The following is a 16,795-nucleotide window of genomic DNA, read 5'->3' on the forward strand; positions in this document are numbered from 1 at the left end:
ATTCTTCAGTTAAGAGTTAAGAAGTAATCCTTCAAACTATTAAAATTTATTTAAAAAATTGATCTCTTTCAAATAATTTTTTTTATATATGCACGGATAAAAAATCAAATCATTAATCACATACTTCAAAAATAAAATTATCTACAAATTATATTGATTATATATATATATATATATATATATATGCTTATGGCAATGGAAAAGAATGAATGTGTAGTAAGTGGGTTTTGGTGTTTGTATGTGGCACGAGTCCAAGATGGAGAAGGGACACACGGAAAGTAAAGATGCCATTGATTTTACTTTGCATTTTGTTGGGGGTCCCTACTTTACTGAATGTCATCTCATCATCATGCCATGGATGCATTCCAATTATTCGCGGGTCCAATTTCCTGTTTGCAATTACTTCTCACGAAGCAAAAGGCGTCTTTTACTCACTGCTTTCACTTTATTGCGCCCATTTATAGGCTATATTTGTTTGATTCAAGGATCTAGGGAAGTAAGTGAAATGAAGAAAAAAAAGTAATTGTTAGATCATCATTTGTCTGTTATCTTAATTAATCGGAGCAAAACTGAAATTGTCTAAATTTTTTGGCGGTAAAAATGTAGCAGTTTTAAGCGATCGTAATCGCGTTAAACGATTTTATACATTAAAAACTAGGGTTAAAAACTTTTATAACAAAAGGCTGATGTCAATTTTTTTTTTACAACCATAGAAACCAAAATGAAATGTCTAACTATAAGAACTATGATGAAAAGATGTAGTAAATATAAAAGAGTGATTAAACCTTTTGTCTAATATATAGTATTATTGAAAGTTTGTTTGTTAACATTATTTTTCGGTTTTTTCATTATCAACTATCGAAATAATATAAAAAATTTAAAAGAGAAATTTTACAAAAAAAAAGGAATCATACTGTATTATTAAAATAAGAGTATTTTTTATTTTTCTTTTACATTTTTCAATTGTATGTTTTTCTTTTCTTTACTGAAAATATTTCTTTCTTTACTTCTTTTTTTTCAAATATTGTATTTTTATTTAATTTTTAATATGTTTTTCTCTAATGTATGATATTTGAAGTTTATCTGCTAACTTTTTTTATATTTTATGTAAGGGTTAAAAAAGAAATTAAAAAAAGAGAGAATTCTATCGTATTAGAAAAGCAATCTTATACTAAGGTTCAAATATTCAATGAGAAAAATGTCTACATTTGATGTCTATATATACCTTAAAACATTGTTCAACGTAACGTATGATTGTCATTATGTTTAACATTTTTTTTCTAAAAATAATTATTCTTTATTATACAAAAATTCTTAATTTTTTAACCCCAAACCAATCATTGTCATTATATTTAGCAGTTTTTTTCTAAAAAGAATTATTCTTTATTATACAAAAATTAAGATTTTATTAACAGGTCAATATCATGTGCAAACAGTAATTCATTATTTTCCTTCTTAAAATATTTTTTTTATTTATTAAAAAAATTATTTTACATATTCAGTTAGTATATCAAATCAAATATTGACTTGAATCAATTTACAAACTGTTAGATATGTTATTAATAATTTCATAAATTAAAATAAAAATTAAATCAAACTAAATAATCTTTCTGGCTATTGTTATTAAGTTATGTTTTAATTAGTCTTTATAAAATTAAGTATAATGTTAAGGTTATAGCATCTTAATTATTTGTCTGGGCCGAAGATGAGATGGGTTTAAAGCCCAGTAGCTGACCAGTTTTGGGCTATTGCATTTTGCATTTCCAGTGGAAAATGAAAATTCCATTTTAGAATGCAAATTTTTATTTTGAAATGAAGTTTTTAAAATGTAATAAGAGAAATAGGATGATGGACATACAAGATGTAATAGTGGGAGGGCATGAAACAAATGCCCCAGTTTTGTTTTTCAGCTCATTCCTGCTAGTCTTTTAGTGCCCAACCGATGCACCGGTGAAGAACGTGTTTTGCTGCACATATCAATATTTGGAAATTACCAATTAAAAAAAGGAGGATTATGAAATATTAATAAAATTTGTTGTATCAGTTCTTTGCAAATCCAAATTTTGGGATTTAATAAAAACAATGATCTAAGAATGTGTTCAATTCCACGTTTGATACTATGAAACGTATCTAAACTCTCACGTACAGGTGCAATTTCATTGTTTTACAGATGTTTGAAGCCAGATTTCAAATATTGAGTAAAGAAACAAAAGTGTGTTTAACGCAAAGCAACTCAAAATTAGTAGTAACTTCTGCTGTTCTGTATCAACTCAAAATTATTGTTCTATGTACGGTATTTTCATATCTTTGTTCTCTCTTTACACGGCGCTAGTTTTTTTTCTTCTTTTTCTCTTCTGCAAATATCAATCACTGTGTACACGTAGCTATCGACTTTCTAATAGAAAAAAGGATTAGCAATTTTTTGTGGAATTTTTCCTCCTACTAAACTTATTAGGTTGCTTTTAGTATGTAAGACTCCAACCCACAAAATCATTATATTCCTTGAATTATGATCCTGAGTTATTCATACATATATGAACACTTTAAAATTTATCAGTAGCTCTCTTGTATACACGTATTTTTTCGATCTCTAATTATAAGATTTTTTAAATAATTTAATTTTTTTAAAAAAAGTAATTAATTTAATTAATCATATTAAATTTGTCAATTACTATACCATCATTTCAAAATTATTATTTTTTATTTCTCTGCTCACTTAATTATTTTTCATTAATATTTAGAGAAAAATAATTAAATAAGAATATGTAAGAAAAAATAATTAATACATCTAAAAATAAAAAAATATCTTATAAAAATAAATAAACAAATTTCTGAAAAAGATTTTATAACTAAAGAAAATATATGTAGCATTTAAAGAGTACTTCCTTGAAAATTTATGGAGCATTTAGCCCACTTCAATACACCTAAGTCTGTCCGGACTGTTTGTATTTAATTTTACAATTATGCTACCATCAAGTTATGAGAATACTTTAGCAGAGTATAAAGTTCAGAGTTCAGACAAATAGAATAGAGACTAAGAGAGGCTTTCATTCTCATTCTCCCATATCCAAGATAACATTTGGAGCCAATGCCTGCTGTGACCACATCCAGCGTTTATAAATGTAATATCTCTTTTACATGTATTAATGTTTCAGATAAATGTACGTATATTAAAGAATATTTGATAAATATAAAATATTTTTGTATTTAAATAAATATTTTTATTCAATACTTTTTAAGTGATTTTTTAGAATTTTTTTATCTATCATTTTTAAAGTTAAAGATAACATTAATTATTTTTTGTTAATTACTACATTTTTATTTTTCTAACAGGTATCATAGAATTTTTCTAAGGATGAGCTTGGTTTAAAGAAATAAAAATAAAATATTTAAATTAAAATAAAGTGTAAAAATATGAGACCCGCCTCAATTTTAAAAAATATTGATAAATATAGCCAAATGTAAATCAACCAAACACGTAAAACTGGTGTTAATTGAGTGAATCCCAATGGGAATCATGAAACTGGTCAAATATAGACTAAAGTTCCAAGTGGAGAAGGACGAAGACCCAGAAGGACGAAGACCCAAGTGGAGAAGGATAAAGGCCCAGAGCCAGAGACACTAGCAAGATTATTAATTATTGCTGAAGGCCCAAACTAATTTGAAGACCCAAGTTAAATAAGTTTTTAGTTATAATTTATTTTTATTGTAATTTTGGTCAAAACTGTTTAAAAGACTCATGTCTATTTTTTATCTTTTTTGAACCAATCATCAGACTTATGAAGGTAATCCTTGTGGCGTCTACCCGAACTTATCTTCCTTCACCGGAAGTGACGTCATCCCAAACCTTCATATCAAACGATCCGCTCCTACTCAGGTTTACATCAATATACGCCAATTATTTAATGAATCAAGTGCCACAGATTTTATTATAAAATATTTTACTTCTAAAATAATAATTTAAATCTATAGGATTATTTTATTAATTCTTCTATCTGTTATTTTTAATATAAAATTAATTAATTTATAATACTCATAAAAATAGTTTAATTAATTACTTTTAAATAAGTGTTATTATTTTAAATTTTGTTTTAAAAATATCTATATAATTCAATAATTTGAATAATGGTTATATAAATAATATTACTCTTAATTTAAAAAATAATAATTTTTTCACTAATAAATATGATTTACTATTATTAATAGGTTAATGAGTGGATTCACTTATATAAAAAAAAATAGTACTATCTGTTTTATTGATAAACTTTATTAAATCTAGTAATAAATATAAATATATTAAAAGAAAACTAGTAATTAATTTATTTGAAAATAAGTCTTTATTTTTTATAATTAAAATATAAAACATATTCATTTATTTCTTATATACAAGATTCAAAGAAAGGAATATTAAATATTTTCATTTTTAAAATATTAAATATATAGTTTTTATTTAGTGTTTTCTTTATATAATATTAAAGAATTCTTACAAAATTATGGTAAATGAATATAATATACCAAAGAATCTAGTTGAATTGTTTAAGTGACATATAAGCTGCTGTAAATCTCTTAAAAAAAAACATTTATTTACAGTGCAATAGTGCGCAATGGTGTCCCATATTAGCCAGATAGTCTACACTCTACACATCTATTAGCTTCGCGATAGGCATGGGAAACTGATGCAGTACTCCAATAGTCCAATCCTACGAATTGAGGTTCCGCTTAATATCATGGACTAGAGACTGAAGAAATGAGGAAGTCGAGTATCCTTTGTGAACAACAGAAACAACTGTTAAAGAATCCATTTCAAATTATATTAGACTCTAGTATGGTTGAGCAAGATGGTGATTTTTTCTTTTTCTGGACCAAACACATTTTTTCCTGCATGACCATATTATTAGTACTACCTATATTAATTGTAAAACATTCAAAAGGCTAGGTTGGTCTTTTACTTCTTGCAGGACATTTCTAGTACGAGTATGGTATTCAAGAACACGGTATGGTTAACATGATAACACCGTGAGTCATAACCATTGGCCATATCAAATAAAATAAAAGATAATTATTGGTTCTTTCTACATGGTCAATAACCCTGCTGATGGACCTCACCTGTCAACTGCTACACCTAACCATTTGCCACAATATCCATTGCCAAATGCTATTTTCTTATGTGCCGCATTATTTACTCCATCTATTTATACCTCTACTTCTTGTGCAGAAGACCATATCACCATAACTGCTATGATCACATAATGGAAGCCATTTCCAACCAAAACCATGTTCCTCTCTTCCATGCAATCCCCCCTGACCAATTCACTCTCTTGTCAAAGGTCCTTTCAAAACTCTCAATTCTTCTTTGGCCTTGTACCTTCTTAATTGAAGCATTCTTACTTGTGCAAAACTGGGACCTACTGTTCCATTTTGTGCTACCATGTTTCCTCCTTCTTTGTTTCCTGGTGAAGCACTTCCTCTCAAAGCCCTCTCCCATTTACCTTGTGGATTTCTCATGTCTTAAACCTCCAAGCCACTGCAGGGTGCCTTTTACTACATTTCTTGAAAATGCTTCCATGTTGGAGGTTTTTGACAGTGAAAGCATAGCTTTCATGGCCAAAGTCCTCCATTCCTCGGGACAAAGTGAAGAGGCATGCCTCCCCCCTTCCTTGCACTACATTCCTCCAAACACTCACCACACAGAATCCATCAAAGAGGTGCAAATGGTTCTTTTCCCCATCGTGGAAGATCTTCTAGCAAAAACCAACCTTTCACCCCTTGATATAGACATACTTATCATAAACTGCAGTGGCTTTTGCTCCTCACCTTCTCTAACCTCCATTGTTATTAACAAATACTCTATGAGAAATGACATTAAGAGCTATAATATCTCTGGCATGGGGTGCAGTGCAAGTGCCCTTTGCATTGATTTGGCTCAGAATCTTCTGAGTGTTCACAAGAACTCTAATGCCATTGTCCTCAGCACAGAGATTTTGTCAACAGGTTGGTATTCAGGCAATGAAAAGTCCAAGTTGCTGATTAATTGCCTCTTTCGGATGGGAAGTGCAGCAATCCTTCTCTCAAACAAGAAAGAAGCAAAGAAAACTGCAAAGTACAGGTTGGTCAGGACACTTAGAACCCAGAGAGCCTTTGATGACAAATCTTATTTTTCTGCCATAAGGGAAGAAGATTCTGATGGAAAACTTGGGGTGACACTGAAGAGGGACTTGCTTCAGGTGGCTGGTGAAACTCTCCGTACAAACATCTCCATTTTGGGGTCTGAAATCTTGCATCTTTCAGAGAAGTTTTCGTATGGAGTTTCTGTGATCAAGAAGAGGTTCATCAAGTCTGAGGGAATTTACGTGCCAAATTTCAAGACAGTGATACAGCACTTCTGCTTGCCATGTTCTGGGAGGCCAGTGATAAGAGAGATAGGGAAAGGGTTGAAGCTCTCAGAGAGAGACATTGAACCTGCTTTGATGACACTGCACAGGTTTGGGAACCAGTCTTCTTCCTCGCTGTGGTATGAACTAGCTTACTTGGAAGCCAAGGAAAGAGTACACAAGGGAGACAAGGTTTGGCAGCTTGGAATGGGAAGTGGACCCAAATGCAACAGTGTTGTTCTGAAGTGTATTAGGCCTATAGTTGGAGAGTACAAGAAGGGACCATGGGCTGATTGTATCAATCAGTACCCAATATTAGCCTTGGACTAGGAATTCTAACTTGGTTATAGCTAGAATTCTTAATTAGTGTTTCTATTATGACTTAAATATTAAATGACTGAGGCATTTCTTATTAAGCTACTCGCATTTACTAGTTGTTAAACAATGTCATAATCGTGTGTTGTTCTATTCTTCTTGTTTAAAGAGACAAAGGAGCGAGCCAGCTATGTTTTTCTGCAAATGAATTAGTAGGGTGAACAAACACATTTATGATGTGCATATCGTTTTCCTATCTGTAGTAAATGGTAAAGCAGGTTGGAGGGAGTTGGTTGCTTGCTTCATTAATTATTTTCTGCGGCAGGGAGTGATGGCACCGAGTTGGGATTCTCACCACCTCCATTTACGTAAGGGGTTTGTCAGTTGTCACCTTTACACTAGGCATCGTGAAATTCAACCGCAGCAAAGCAAAATCTTATCTCACTTTTTGATTTTTTATCAATAATTTATTAATTTTTATTAAAAATATTAGTTTTTTTTAATCCTTCTTTAATCACAGGTTCAATCATATATCTCCTTATCTCACTTCTGATTTATCTAGTAGTATACACTAAAAGCTCTTCACATTTGGTCCTGATTCCTGAACCCTAAATACATTAATATTTTCTATGGCGTTAATATCCATCTTCCTTGAGTGGAAATTTGTAAATGAAATGATGTTAATAAACTATAACAGTACGTAACGTGCCCTTGTGGAAATTGTTCTGATATAAAGTCTAGAAAGAGTGTTGTTTATGTAATAATAAAAAATGTATGATGTATCCATTGAGAAATTAATTATGACACTTTCGATTTTACAAAATTAACAATATTCAAAGAACTTGACTAGAAGCAAAGCAAGAAAACTGGGAAAATATTGAGTAGTCTATTATTGAAGCAAAATATTTTCTTTTCTTTTAGCAAGAGGCAATTCGATCGAGACCGTCATAAGAAATATTTACCATTTTTAGAAACGACACAAATTACGAGGGAATTAAGTACTATGTATGGTGGTTCTACTAAAACAAAGAATGAAGCTTTAGTAGAAAAATACCAGTAAACAGTGAACACGAAGAGTATAATTTTAATTACGTTGGGTCATAGATTAGTCAAATCTGACCCAACTTAGTCCATGAACATCTCTACTTCATAAGTAAGATACACATATCAACTCAACTCCACACCACTCACCTTGAATCTGCCTAAAACGAGGTGATGAGGATTGACCCGCCAATAGAAAATGGGTGAAATTCAATCCACCCCTTTAGACTTTAGAGGTTGGCTGTTGGTTTGGCCCGTACGTCAAAATCCACCCAAAAAATATAAAAATAAAATAAATGTTTGTTTAAATATTAGTTCATTTCTTTTATCACGTCACTTATTTTATTTTATACGCATATACATATTATATTTTTTTAATTATAGATTTATATATATATATATATATATATATATATATATATATATATATCTCAAATATTAGTGAGTTTAGGTAGGATGAATTAGACGAGTGAACCTGCCTCATCCCAATTTCTATTCATCGGATAGCAAGTTAAAACAACAAGCTAAGACGAATTGATAGCATGCTTGAATAGATACTAGAATTCATTTTAGCCTTCAAATCACCATGGAAATTGAAAAAGTGAAAGCAATAATTTGTTGTTTTGACTTTTATCGTGATTTTGAAATTGATTATGAGAAAATTTAATTTAATAGAAATTTAGTAGATTAAATCAATTACGATTTGTTTGATTGTGATAAAAAAAATAAAGTGAATGTAAATAAATAAAAAAGATAATTGCAAAAGAGAATAAAGTGAAAATTAAATTAAATAGAATTGTTTGTTTTAAGAGAAATAGGTGAAAAATATTATGAAAATAAAATGATTTAATTTTTTTATTTGAATGAAATAATTTGAAGAGATAATTTAACAAATCTATGAAAATTAATCCTACAGCCCTGCATCTTCCAATCAAGCACTGTCAATTACCAAAAATTACTCCCCCAAGGGCATATCCATCATTGCAGGTCATTACTGTCAAAAACCTGTTCAACAAAAAAACTTCACGTGTTTAGTTCTTTAACCCATGAGAGAAATTAAAGATGTTTTGTGAGACCCATTCAGCCTTATCTCCACGTTCAATAACCTCAACCAAATCACTAGCTATGCTTTTGTCTTCGCCCATCTGCTGTAAACCAGTCCTACCAAACAAAGCGTTATATTGTATTTGGATTAATTTCATGATGATAAATAATTAATTATTTTTTCATCATGAAGATAAAAAACAACCAATTACTTCTACTTTTTTTTTATAATATTATCGTAATTTTATGAAATAAAATTAATTCTCATATGTTATCCGAACACACTCTTAATCCACCTTTCCTATTTTTGGCTAGTTAGGTGTGTTGACCTAACAATTCAACCCACTTTTACCACCGCTAATAGACATGCATGCAAAGGCTGTGAATCTTCACCGTGGAGAAAGGATCTATTACCCGCCCTCACCCTGTCATTACTATTTACGATCAGGTTTATTAAAGAGAGGTGATAAGGTATTCCCTTTTTCATGTTAACTTTTTCAGTAGCATGGCAATTTCAAAGTCATAAAATGAAATGCTGAATTTTTGTAAACTTCGGCAAAATTAATGGTGTTTATGTAGCTGCATCATACATGACTTATTACTTTTTAAATGCACCTTTACTTTCTTTATTAAATAGTTTTTGTTGAGATGTGAGAATCTCGTACTAATTGCATTAGTGGCCATTAGAGCACTGCCTTGTGAGAAGGATCTCGTACTGATTACATTACAATCATCAAACTAACATTACTAATGAATTCCGTCCTTCGTTCATAGTTCTTCATTGATGAGTAAATTATATATGCATTCTTTCATAGAGAAAAAGGCTAAAAGTTAAAGATTATTTTTTTATGAAAAAAGTTAAAGGTTTTCATGTGGAAATTGCAAATGGAAAATTGACCTAACTAACTGCAGTAGGGGCCATTAGAGCACTGTCTTCCTATGAAGTGATCTTAGTTAATATTAATTTGTACAACTGCCAGCAAGGCCTCCAATATTTCCTTTTGTTTTATAATAATATTTGTCATGCCCTTAGTAGAATAAGAAGTGTGAGAAAGAAAAAAAAATGAGAATGTATTTATAATATATTAAAAAAGAAGAAGAAATTGAAAAAGAAAAAATATATAAGAAAATTTAAGAGAAGGTAGTATTAGAAAATCAAAACTATTTTTTTTCATTCAACAAGGAAAGCCTATCCCGAAATGGTTAGGGACTGTCCAAGGTACTGTTGTTTTATTTTTTTTCAAGAGAAGGGAAGAGATACAATATTGTGTTTAGAGATTTTTTTTGACAGCTGCATTTAAAGATATTTAAACCTATAAGCTCAGATTTTTTTGGGTAGAGGTTACACGTTTCACTGAAAGCAATTTGTTTAAGATGGGTAAAATTATTATAAATGACAAAACCCTTTCTCTAAATATTTACTAATTAATACAAATGTATATTTATAACTTAAATTTGAAACCACATATTATTATATATATTTTTATTATGAGATAAAATTCATGTTAATTCTCATTAGGCAGTGTGAATTCTACTATTATTTAATGGATTTTATTTATTATTTAGTAAAACTTACGTAAAATTCACGTTAACTCAATTATTTTCGTGCTTTACAAATTGGTATCAATCAGCAATTTTCTTTGTCAAAATGATGCTATCCACTCACATTTTGAAAAGAAAAAAGAATGGCACCCAAAAAAATTAAAATTTCATAAGTTCAACTCCGACCCTGTCTCCGTACCAGTTAATGCAACAAACGAAACAATTATTGCCATTTATTTGATCACTAGATATAGGAATGATAAAGCATTAATCAGAGGATAATTAATAGGATATGTTTTCTTTTAAAGTCCAACAAGAGATGTCCTTTCCCTTACTGCTGCTATGGTCAGCAATAAAGATGAACTGTTTTCTGCTTTTGTTATAGTGGGTTCTAGTCTAGCACAGATAATCCATCCATAATATCACTAATCCTCATTTTGAGGGAAAGACGTTAAAGATGATGAACCAAACAACATGGCTTGTTTTCACTATATTCTCTCAAATTTATTGTGTGCCAACTACTTCGTCTGTAAGTAACTTGATAATAGTGAATACTACATTTATGTTCTGCAAGGTATATGGGACCAGAACTATTCCGGAATAACTCTTTTAATTTGGTTGAAATTAATGTTGAAGAATGTTAGGGTTGATTCAACTTTAAAGCATACTCGATTTTAGGAATAAGAAAAATTTTGTAATCAATTTCAAATATTAATGCTCATGTCTTAACAATTATTCGTTTTGTTACTAGTATATAGAGAGAGAGCCTTTGGCTTGTGAAAAACACTCATTAAAGCCCTTTGGCTTATAACTTTTTCATAATTAAGAGAATACTACTTTTTATTCACGAAATGTTCTTTACATTTGGCAAGACCAAGTGTTTCATCTTTAAACTAAATGATTAAAGGAATTCTGTTATTTTATATGCCTATTTTTTCTTTAAGCAGCCATGCTCTCTCCCACAGACATTTCCAATACTTAATTAGCAGATATCGGTGTCACAGTAATTGTACATTGAGAAATTGATCAACATGTGTAAACTGCAATTGAAGATTGCACCATGCATCATGAAAACAGACGAGTATACTGCAACTCCAAAACAAATAATTAAGTGGATGAATAATTGGCCACTTAGGGAATCTGAACTCAGGGTGCTCAGATGAATTACATGCATTCTGTGAAAGTGGGACCCATCATTAGATTTTTGTGCAAGAAGGACTAAATCTATTGAAGAATTTCTCCTCCATTGATCCCTTGATAGCAAGAGCCACTAATTTAACCGTTTGATGATCTTAGACCCATCACTATGGCGATGACAGTGCTTGGTTATACTCAATCAGAAAAGTGGGTTGAGTAACTTTATGAACAGGTAAGTCCTCAAAAGACCTTTTATCATCATGTATGTTAAAATTTATATTTTATTTTTGAAATGTGTATATTCAGACTAGCTAAAAGGTAAATGAAAAAACAAAACACATTACGAAATCACATTAGGCGTTAATATATATATATATATATATATATATATATATATATATATATATATATATATATATATATATATATATATATATATATTGAATTTTCGACAATAAAAATGTTGTTTGGAAGATAGAAATTATGAGATCACATGATGCTACTTGTTGGTAAGTGTGATGCAAAAATTGTGAAATAGCTCAAACCATTAAAAAAATATTGCTTAGAGTGTGAGGACCATAACCACATTAACTTCTAGCACCAACCACAAGGTAGCTCTTATAACTCTTCATTCAACTTGGCTTCCACAAAACAACCAGGCACTTTTATTACCCTTGCAATGGTGGCAGAGTAAAGATCACACTCTTCTCCTCTCTCTTAAATATCTAAGGCACCAGAACACACATCACAATACAATAAAGCATGAACCCCTATTAAATTCTCTCCACCCATCTTTCTCCCTTAGAAAACTAAATGCCTAAAAAATCATAGCTTTTCTTCTTCCTAGCACGTAACAATGTTTACGAGTCCAATCACTCCAATGGAAAAGATGGCTCTCATTCTAGCGAGCTATCTCGTCTTGAGTACACTCTTTTCTGCAAATGCTGAGTTTGTCAAGAAGACTTACATCATTCAAATGGATAAGTCAGCAAAGCCTGACACCTTCACCAATCACCTTAATTGGTATTCATCAAAAGTGAAATCAATTTTGTCAAATTCAGTAGAAGCTGAGATGGACCAGGAAGAGAGAATCATTTATACTTACCAAACTGCTTTTCATGGACTGGCTGCCATGTTGAGCCAAGAAGAAGCTGAGAAGCTAGAGGCAGAAGAAGGTGTTGTGGCCATATTCCCTGATACAAAGTACCAACTACACACCACAAGAAGTCCAACTTTCCTTGGACTTGAACCAACACAAAGCACCAACAACATGTGGTCATTAAAGCTAGCCAACCATGATGTCATAGTGGGAGTGCTAGACACTGGGGTTTGGCCTGAGAGTGAGAGCTTCAATGACACAGGCATGAGACCAGTACCTTCTCACTGGAAAGGCGCCTGTGAGACTGGTAGAGGCTTCAGAAAACATCACTGCAACAAGAAGATTGTGGGGGCAAGAATGTTCTACCATGGATATGAAGCAGCAACGGGTAAAATTGATGAGCAAGCAGAATACAAATCACCAAGAGACCAAGATGGTCATGGCACTCACACTGCAGCTACAGTTGCTGGCTCTCCAGTGCATGGTGCTAATTTTCTAGGCTATGCTTATGGCACAGCAAGAGGAATGGCACCAGGAGCAAGAATTGCAGCATACAAAGTATGTTGGACTGGTGGATGCTTCAGCTCAGATATTCTGTCAGCTGTTGATAGAGCTGTGGCTGATGGAGTTGATGTTCTATCCATCTCTTTGGGTGGTGGAGTCTCCTCTTACTACCGTGATAGTTTATCTGTAGCTGCATTTGGAGCAATGGAGAAAGGTGTTTTTGTTTCATGTTCTGCTGGAAATGCAGGACCTGACCCTGTGAGCCTCACAAATGTGTCACCTTGGATCACCACAGTTGGAGCCAGCACAATGGATAGAGATTTTCCTGCAGATGTTAGGCTTGGAAATGGAAGAAAGATAACCGGAACCTCACTCTACAAAGGAAGAAGCATGCTCTCAGTTAAGAAACAATACCCTTTAGTATACATGGGAAATACTAATTCAAGCATCCCTGATCCAAAATCTTTGTGCTTGGAAGGTACTTTGGATCGTAGAATGGTTTCAGGCAAGATTGTTATTTGTGACAGAGGCATTAGTCCAAGAGTGCAGAAGGGTCAAGTGGTGAAAAATGCAGGAGGGGCGGGAATGATTCTCACAAACACTGCAGCCAATGGAGAGGAGCTGGTTGCTGATTGTCACCTCCTTCCAGCAGTTGCAATTGGAGAAAAGGAAGGAAAAGAGCTCAAACGTTATGTGTTAACAAGTAAAAAAGCCACTGCAACTCTAGGTTTTCAGGCTACAAGGTTGGGGGTTAGACCATCTCCTGTAGTGGCAGCATTTTCATCAAGAGGGCCAAATTTTCTCACCCTTGAAATTCTGAAGCCTGATGTGGTGGCTCCTGGGGTGAACATTCTTGCTGCTTGGAGTGAGGCCATTGGTCCATCAAGTTTGCCAACAGATCACAGAAGGGTGAAGTTCAACATACTCTCAGGAACTTCAATGTCATGCCCTCATGTGAGTGGCATTGCTGCTTTGCTCAAGGCTAGGCATCCAGATTGGAGTCCCGCTGCCATAAAATCTGCTTTGATGACCACAGCTTATGTTCATGACAATACCATCAAGCCTCTCAGAGATGCCTCAAATGCTGAAGCCTCAACTCCTTATGATCATGGTGCCGGACACATCAACCCTAGAAGAGCTCTTGACCCAGGTTTGGTCTATGATATTCAGCCACAGGACTACTTTGAATTCCTGTGCACACAGAAGCTTACTACATCTGAGCTTGGAGTTTTTGCCAAGTATTCAAACAGAACTTGCAAGCACTCTCTTTCAAGTCCAGGGGACTTGAACTATCCAGCCATATCTGTAGTTTTTCCACTGAAAAATTCCACTTCAGTTTTGACTGTTCACAGAACTGCCACCAATGTTGGTCTTCCAGTTTCCAAGTACCATGTTGTGGTTTCACCTTTTAAAGGTGCTTCTGTTAAAGTTGAGCCAGACACCTTGAGTTTTACAAGAAAATACCAGAAACTATCTTACAAAATTACCTTAACAACACAATCTCGCCAAACAGAACCTGAATTTGGAGGTCTGGTGTGGAAGGATGGTGTGCACAAGGTAAGAAGTCCAATTGTTATAACGTATCTGCCACCAATATGAAACTTCACTTTGGACTACCTATAAGTTTAGCAGTATTTCTTTTTCTTTTGCAATGAGCAAAATTTTCTGTACTATGAAGTGTACGCATTTTTATTACACGAAAAGTGCCTGGATATTGTCTGCTTTCAATAATGATCTTGCATGCCTCTTTTATTGCATCTTAGAACTCAATTAGCATAATTTTCCCCATTTATGCAATTCATATGCAGATTCAACTTGCAGACTGCTTAAAATGATCAACAAAATGGATTTTATCTTAAATATTGTAGTTACATGAGGTATTTTTCTGTTTCATCAATGTTATCTATTAATTATGCAAACATTCACCTTAAAAGTTTTTTTTTCATCAATAAAAGATAGCTAGAAGAATCTATTATAAGCGAAGCTGGTGCTATTCATATATAGCAATATAGCATAACTGCATAATTAAGAAGTACTCAGTACTCACTTGCTGAAGGAATTTAACAATGGGAACTGGGAAGATCATACGTATAAACGTCCGATATTTTGTTTATGCTGATAAAATTAATTTTTCAGATCATAGAACATGCATGTCTTGGACACCGTATGAGTTACGGTTTCATCAGCACATACAGTCATTAAATTGTTACAATAATTAATTGTCCTACTTGAGAAGTAAGAATAACTCATTTACTCAGTGATTACTCTTGATAGCCTCGTTTGACGAAACACTATTTAATTGATAATAACATGAGAGAAATGAGAAGCATTCAATTTACATAGAACTGCACATTTAATTTTCACATCTTATGCTGTTGAATTCATTTTGAGTTCAAGAATTTGTGGTCCAAATGAAGAGTATCCAGTAAAGTTTTTGATAATATGCATTATGACTCAAAAGAGTTCATATGCACTGGAAGCAAAAAAAAGAAAGAGTTCATATGCATTGGAAGCAAAAAAAAATAAAAAATTCAAGAGTTCATATGCATGCAATGGTCCTATAAAAAACTTTTTCGATCTTTTTCAGGAAAGTAGGAGCACTGTTTATGAATAGTATTTGCCCGTCATGAGAAAGTGAACTATTTAACACCTATTTTATTCATGAAACTGAACTCAACAACTATTCTGGGAAATAGAAAAAGTATAGTTGCGTTAATTTCATTTCAGATACATCAAGAAAGATCGTAAGACATGTAGAAGGGAAGGAAAAAAAAATAAAAAATTATATATATATATATATATATATATATATATATATATAAGGGGTGTTCAGAATTAAGGAAGTTTAAACTTTATAAAAATGTTTTATGACTTCTTTAGAATTTTTTTTAACTTGTTTCTTTCACTTTAATTTTATGATAAAATTTGAAACTTATTGAATAAACCGTTTACCTAAAGAGATATTTAATATCAATTGAATTATATTATTTATATAACTTATTGACTACGAAGGAATTCTGGAATCTTTAGAGCATTTAGCACGGTAAGTAGTTCGGTTGTTTATGTAACATGTTTATAACAATATTTTTTTCTCTCCGTCTCTCTATTATATCATTTATTTTACTTCATATTTTCAAATATGAATCCTTTCTTGCCCCTGAAGCAAGTTTTTCCCTGCAACGTACGGAAATCAAGAATGTCTATTTTATTTCCTCTCCGCCTTGATTGTTGTGCGATAAATCAACCAAGGGCTGAAATTTTACTGAAAGTTGACTACTGTATAATACTATTATTACTACATAATTTAGCTGGGGAGGATACCGATTCATTTTTTCTATTTCAATCTGCTTTTTTTTCTTGGTTAAGAAATCACATGTATTCTCAAATTTACTGGAACAAAAATTAATCTTACTCACGGTGTAAAAAATATCCAATGGAAATATAATTTTGTTGTGTATTTTTTTCATACCTCCTTTACCTAATGAATGTATGATTTCGTTATATTATGTGAGAGTAAAAGAAAATACACAACGGAAATATAATTTTATTATACAAGTGTATAATGAAATTATGTTTCTGTTGTGCTTAGTTTTTTTCATCCCATTTGGGCAACAAAATTATGATTTCATTGTGTTTTTGTCAAAGAGCATTTTTGGAATACAAGACACTCACATGGGTAGTGCAAATAGGAAAAGTAGAAGTGCCAATAGCAACTACCTTTGTCCTATGGACATAACATGGC

General features: G+C 32.1%; 2 protein-coding genes across 2 annotated transcripts; both read left to right on the forward strand.

The window, feature by feature from the left end:
- Positions 1-5,167: 5,167 nt before the first annotated feature.
- Positions 5,168-6,929, forward strand: LOC114402889 (3-ketoacyl-CoA synthase 5-like). The gene has a single exon (XM_028365576.1). It carries the CDS (start codon positions 5,250-5,252, stop codon positions 6,699-6,701), a length of 1,452 nt encoding a protein of 483 aa, XP_028221377.1. The 5' UTR covers positions 5,168-5,249; the 3' UTR covers positions 6,702-6,929.
- A 5,075-nt stretch (positions 6,930-12,004) lies between these two features.
- On the forward strand, positions 12,005-14,828 carry LOC114403776 (subtilisin-like protease SBT1.3). Its single transcript, XM_028366931.1, has one exon. The coding sequence runs from the start codon at positions 12,307-12,309 to the stop codon at positions 14,650-14,652; it is 2,346 nt and encodes a 781-aa protein (XP_028222732.1). The 5' UTR covers positions 12,005-12,306; the 3' UTR covers positions 14,653-14,828.
- The last annotated feature ends 1,967 nt before the right edge of the window (positions 14,829-16,795 follow it).

The sequence above is a fragment of the Glycine soja genome, chromosome 20 (genome assembly GCF_004193775.1).
Source record: "Glycine soja cultivar W05 chromosome 20, ASM419377v2, whole genome shotgun sequence".
Taxonomy (NCBI): Eukaryota; Viridiplantae; Streptophyta; class Magnoliopsida; order Fabales; family Fabaceae; genus Glycine; species Glycine soja.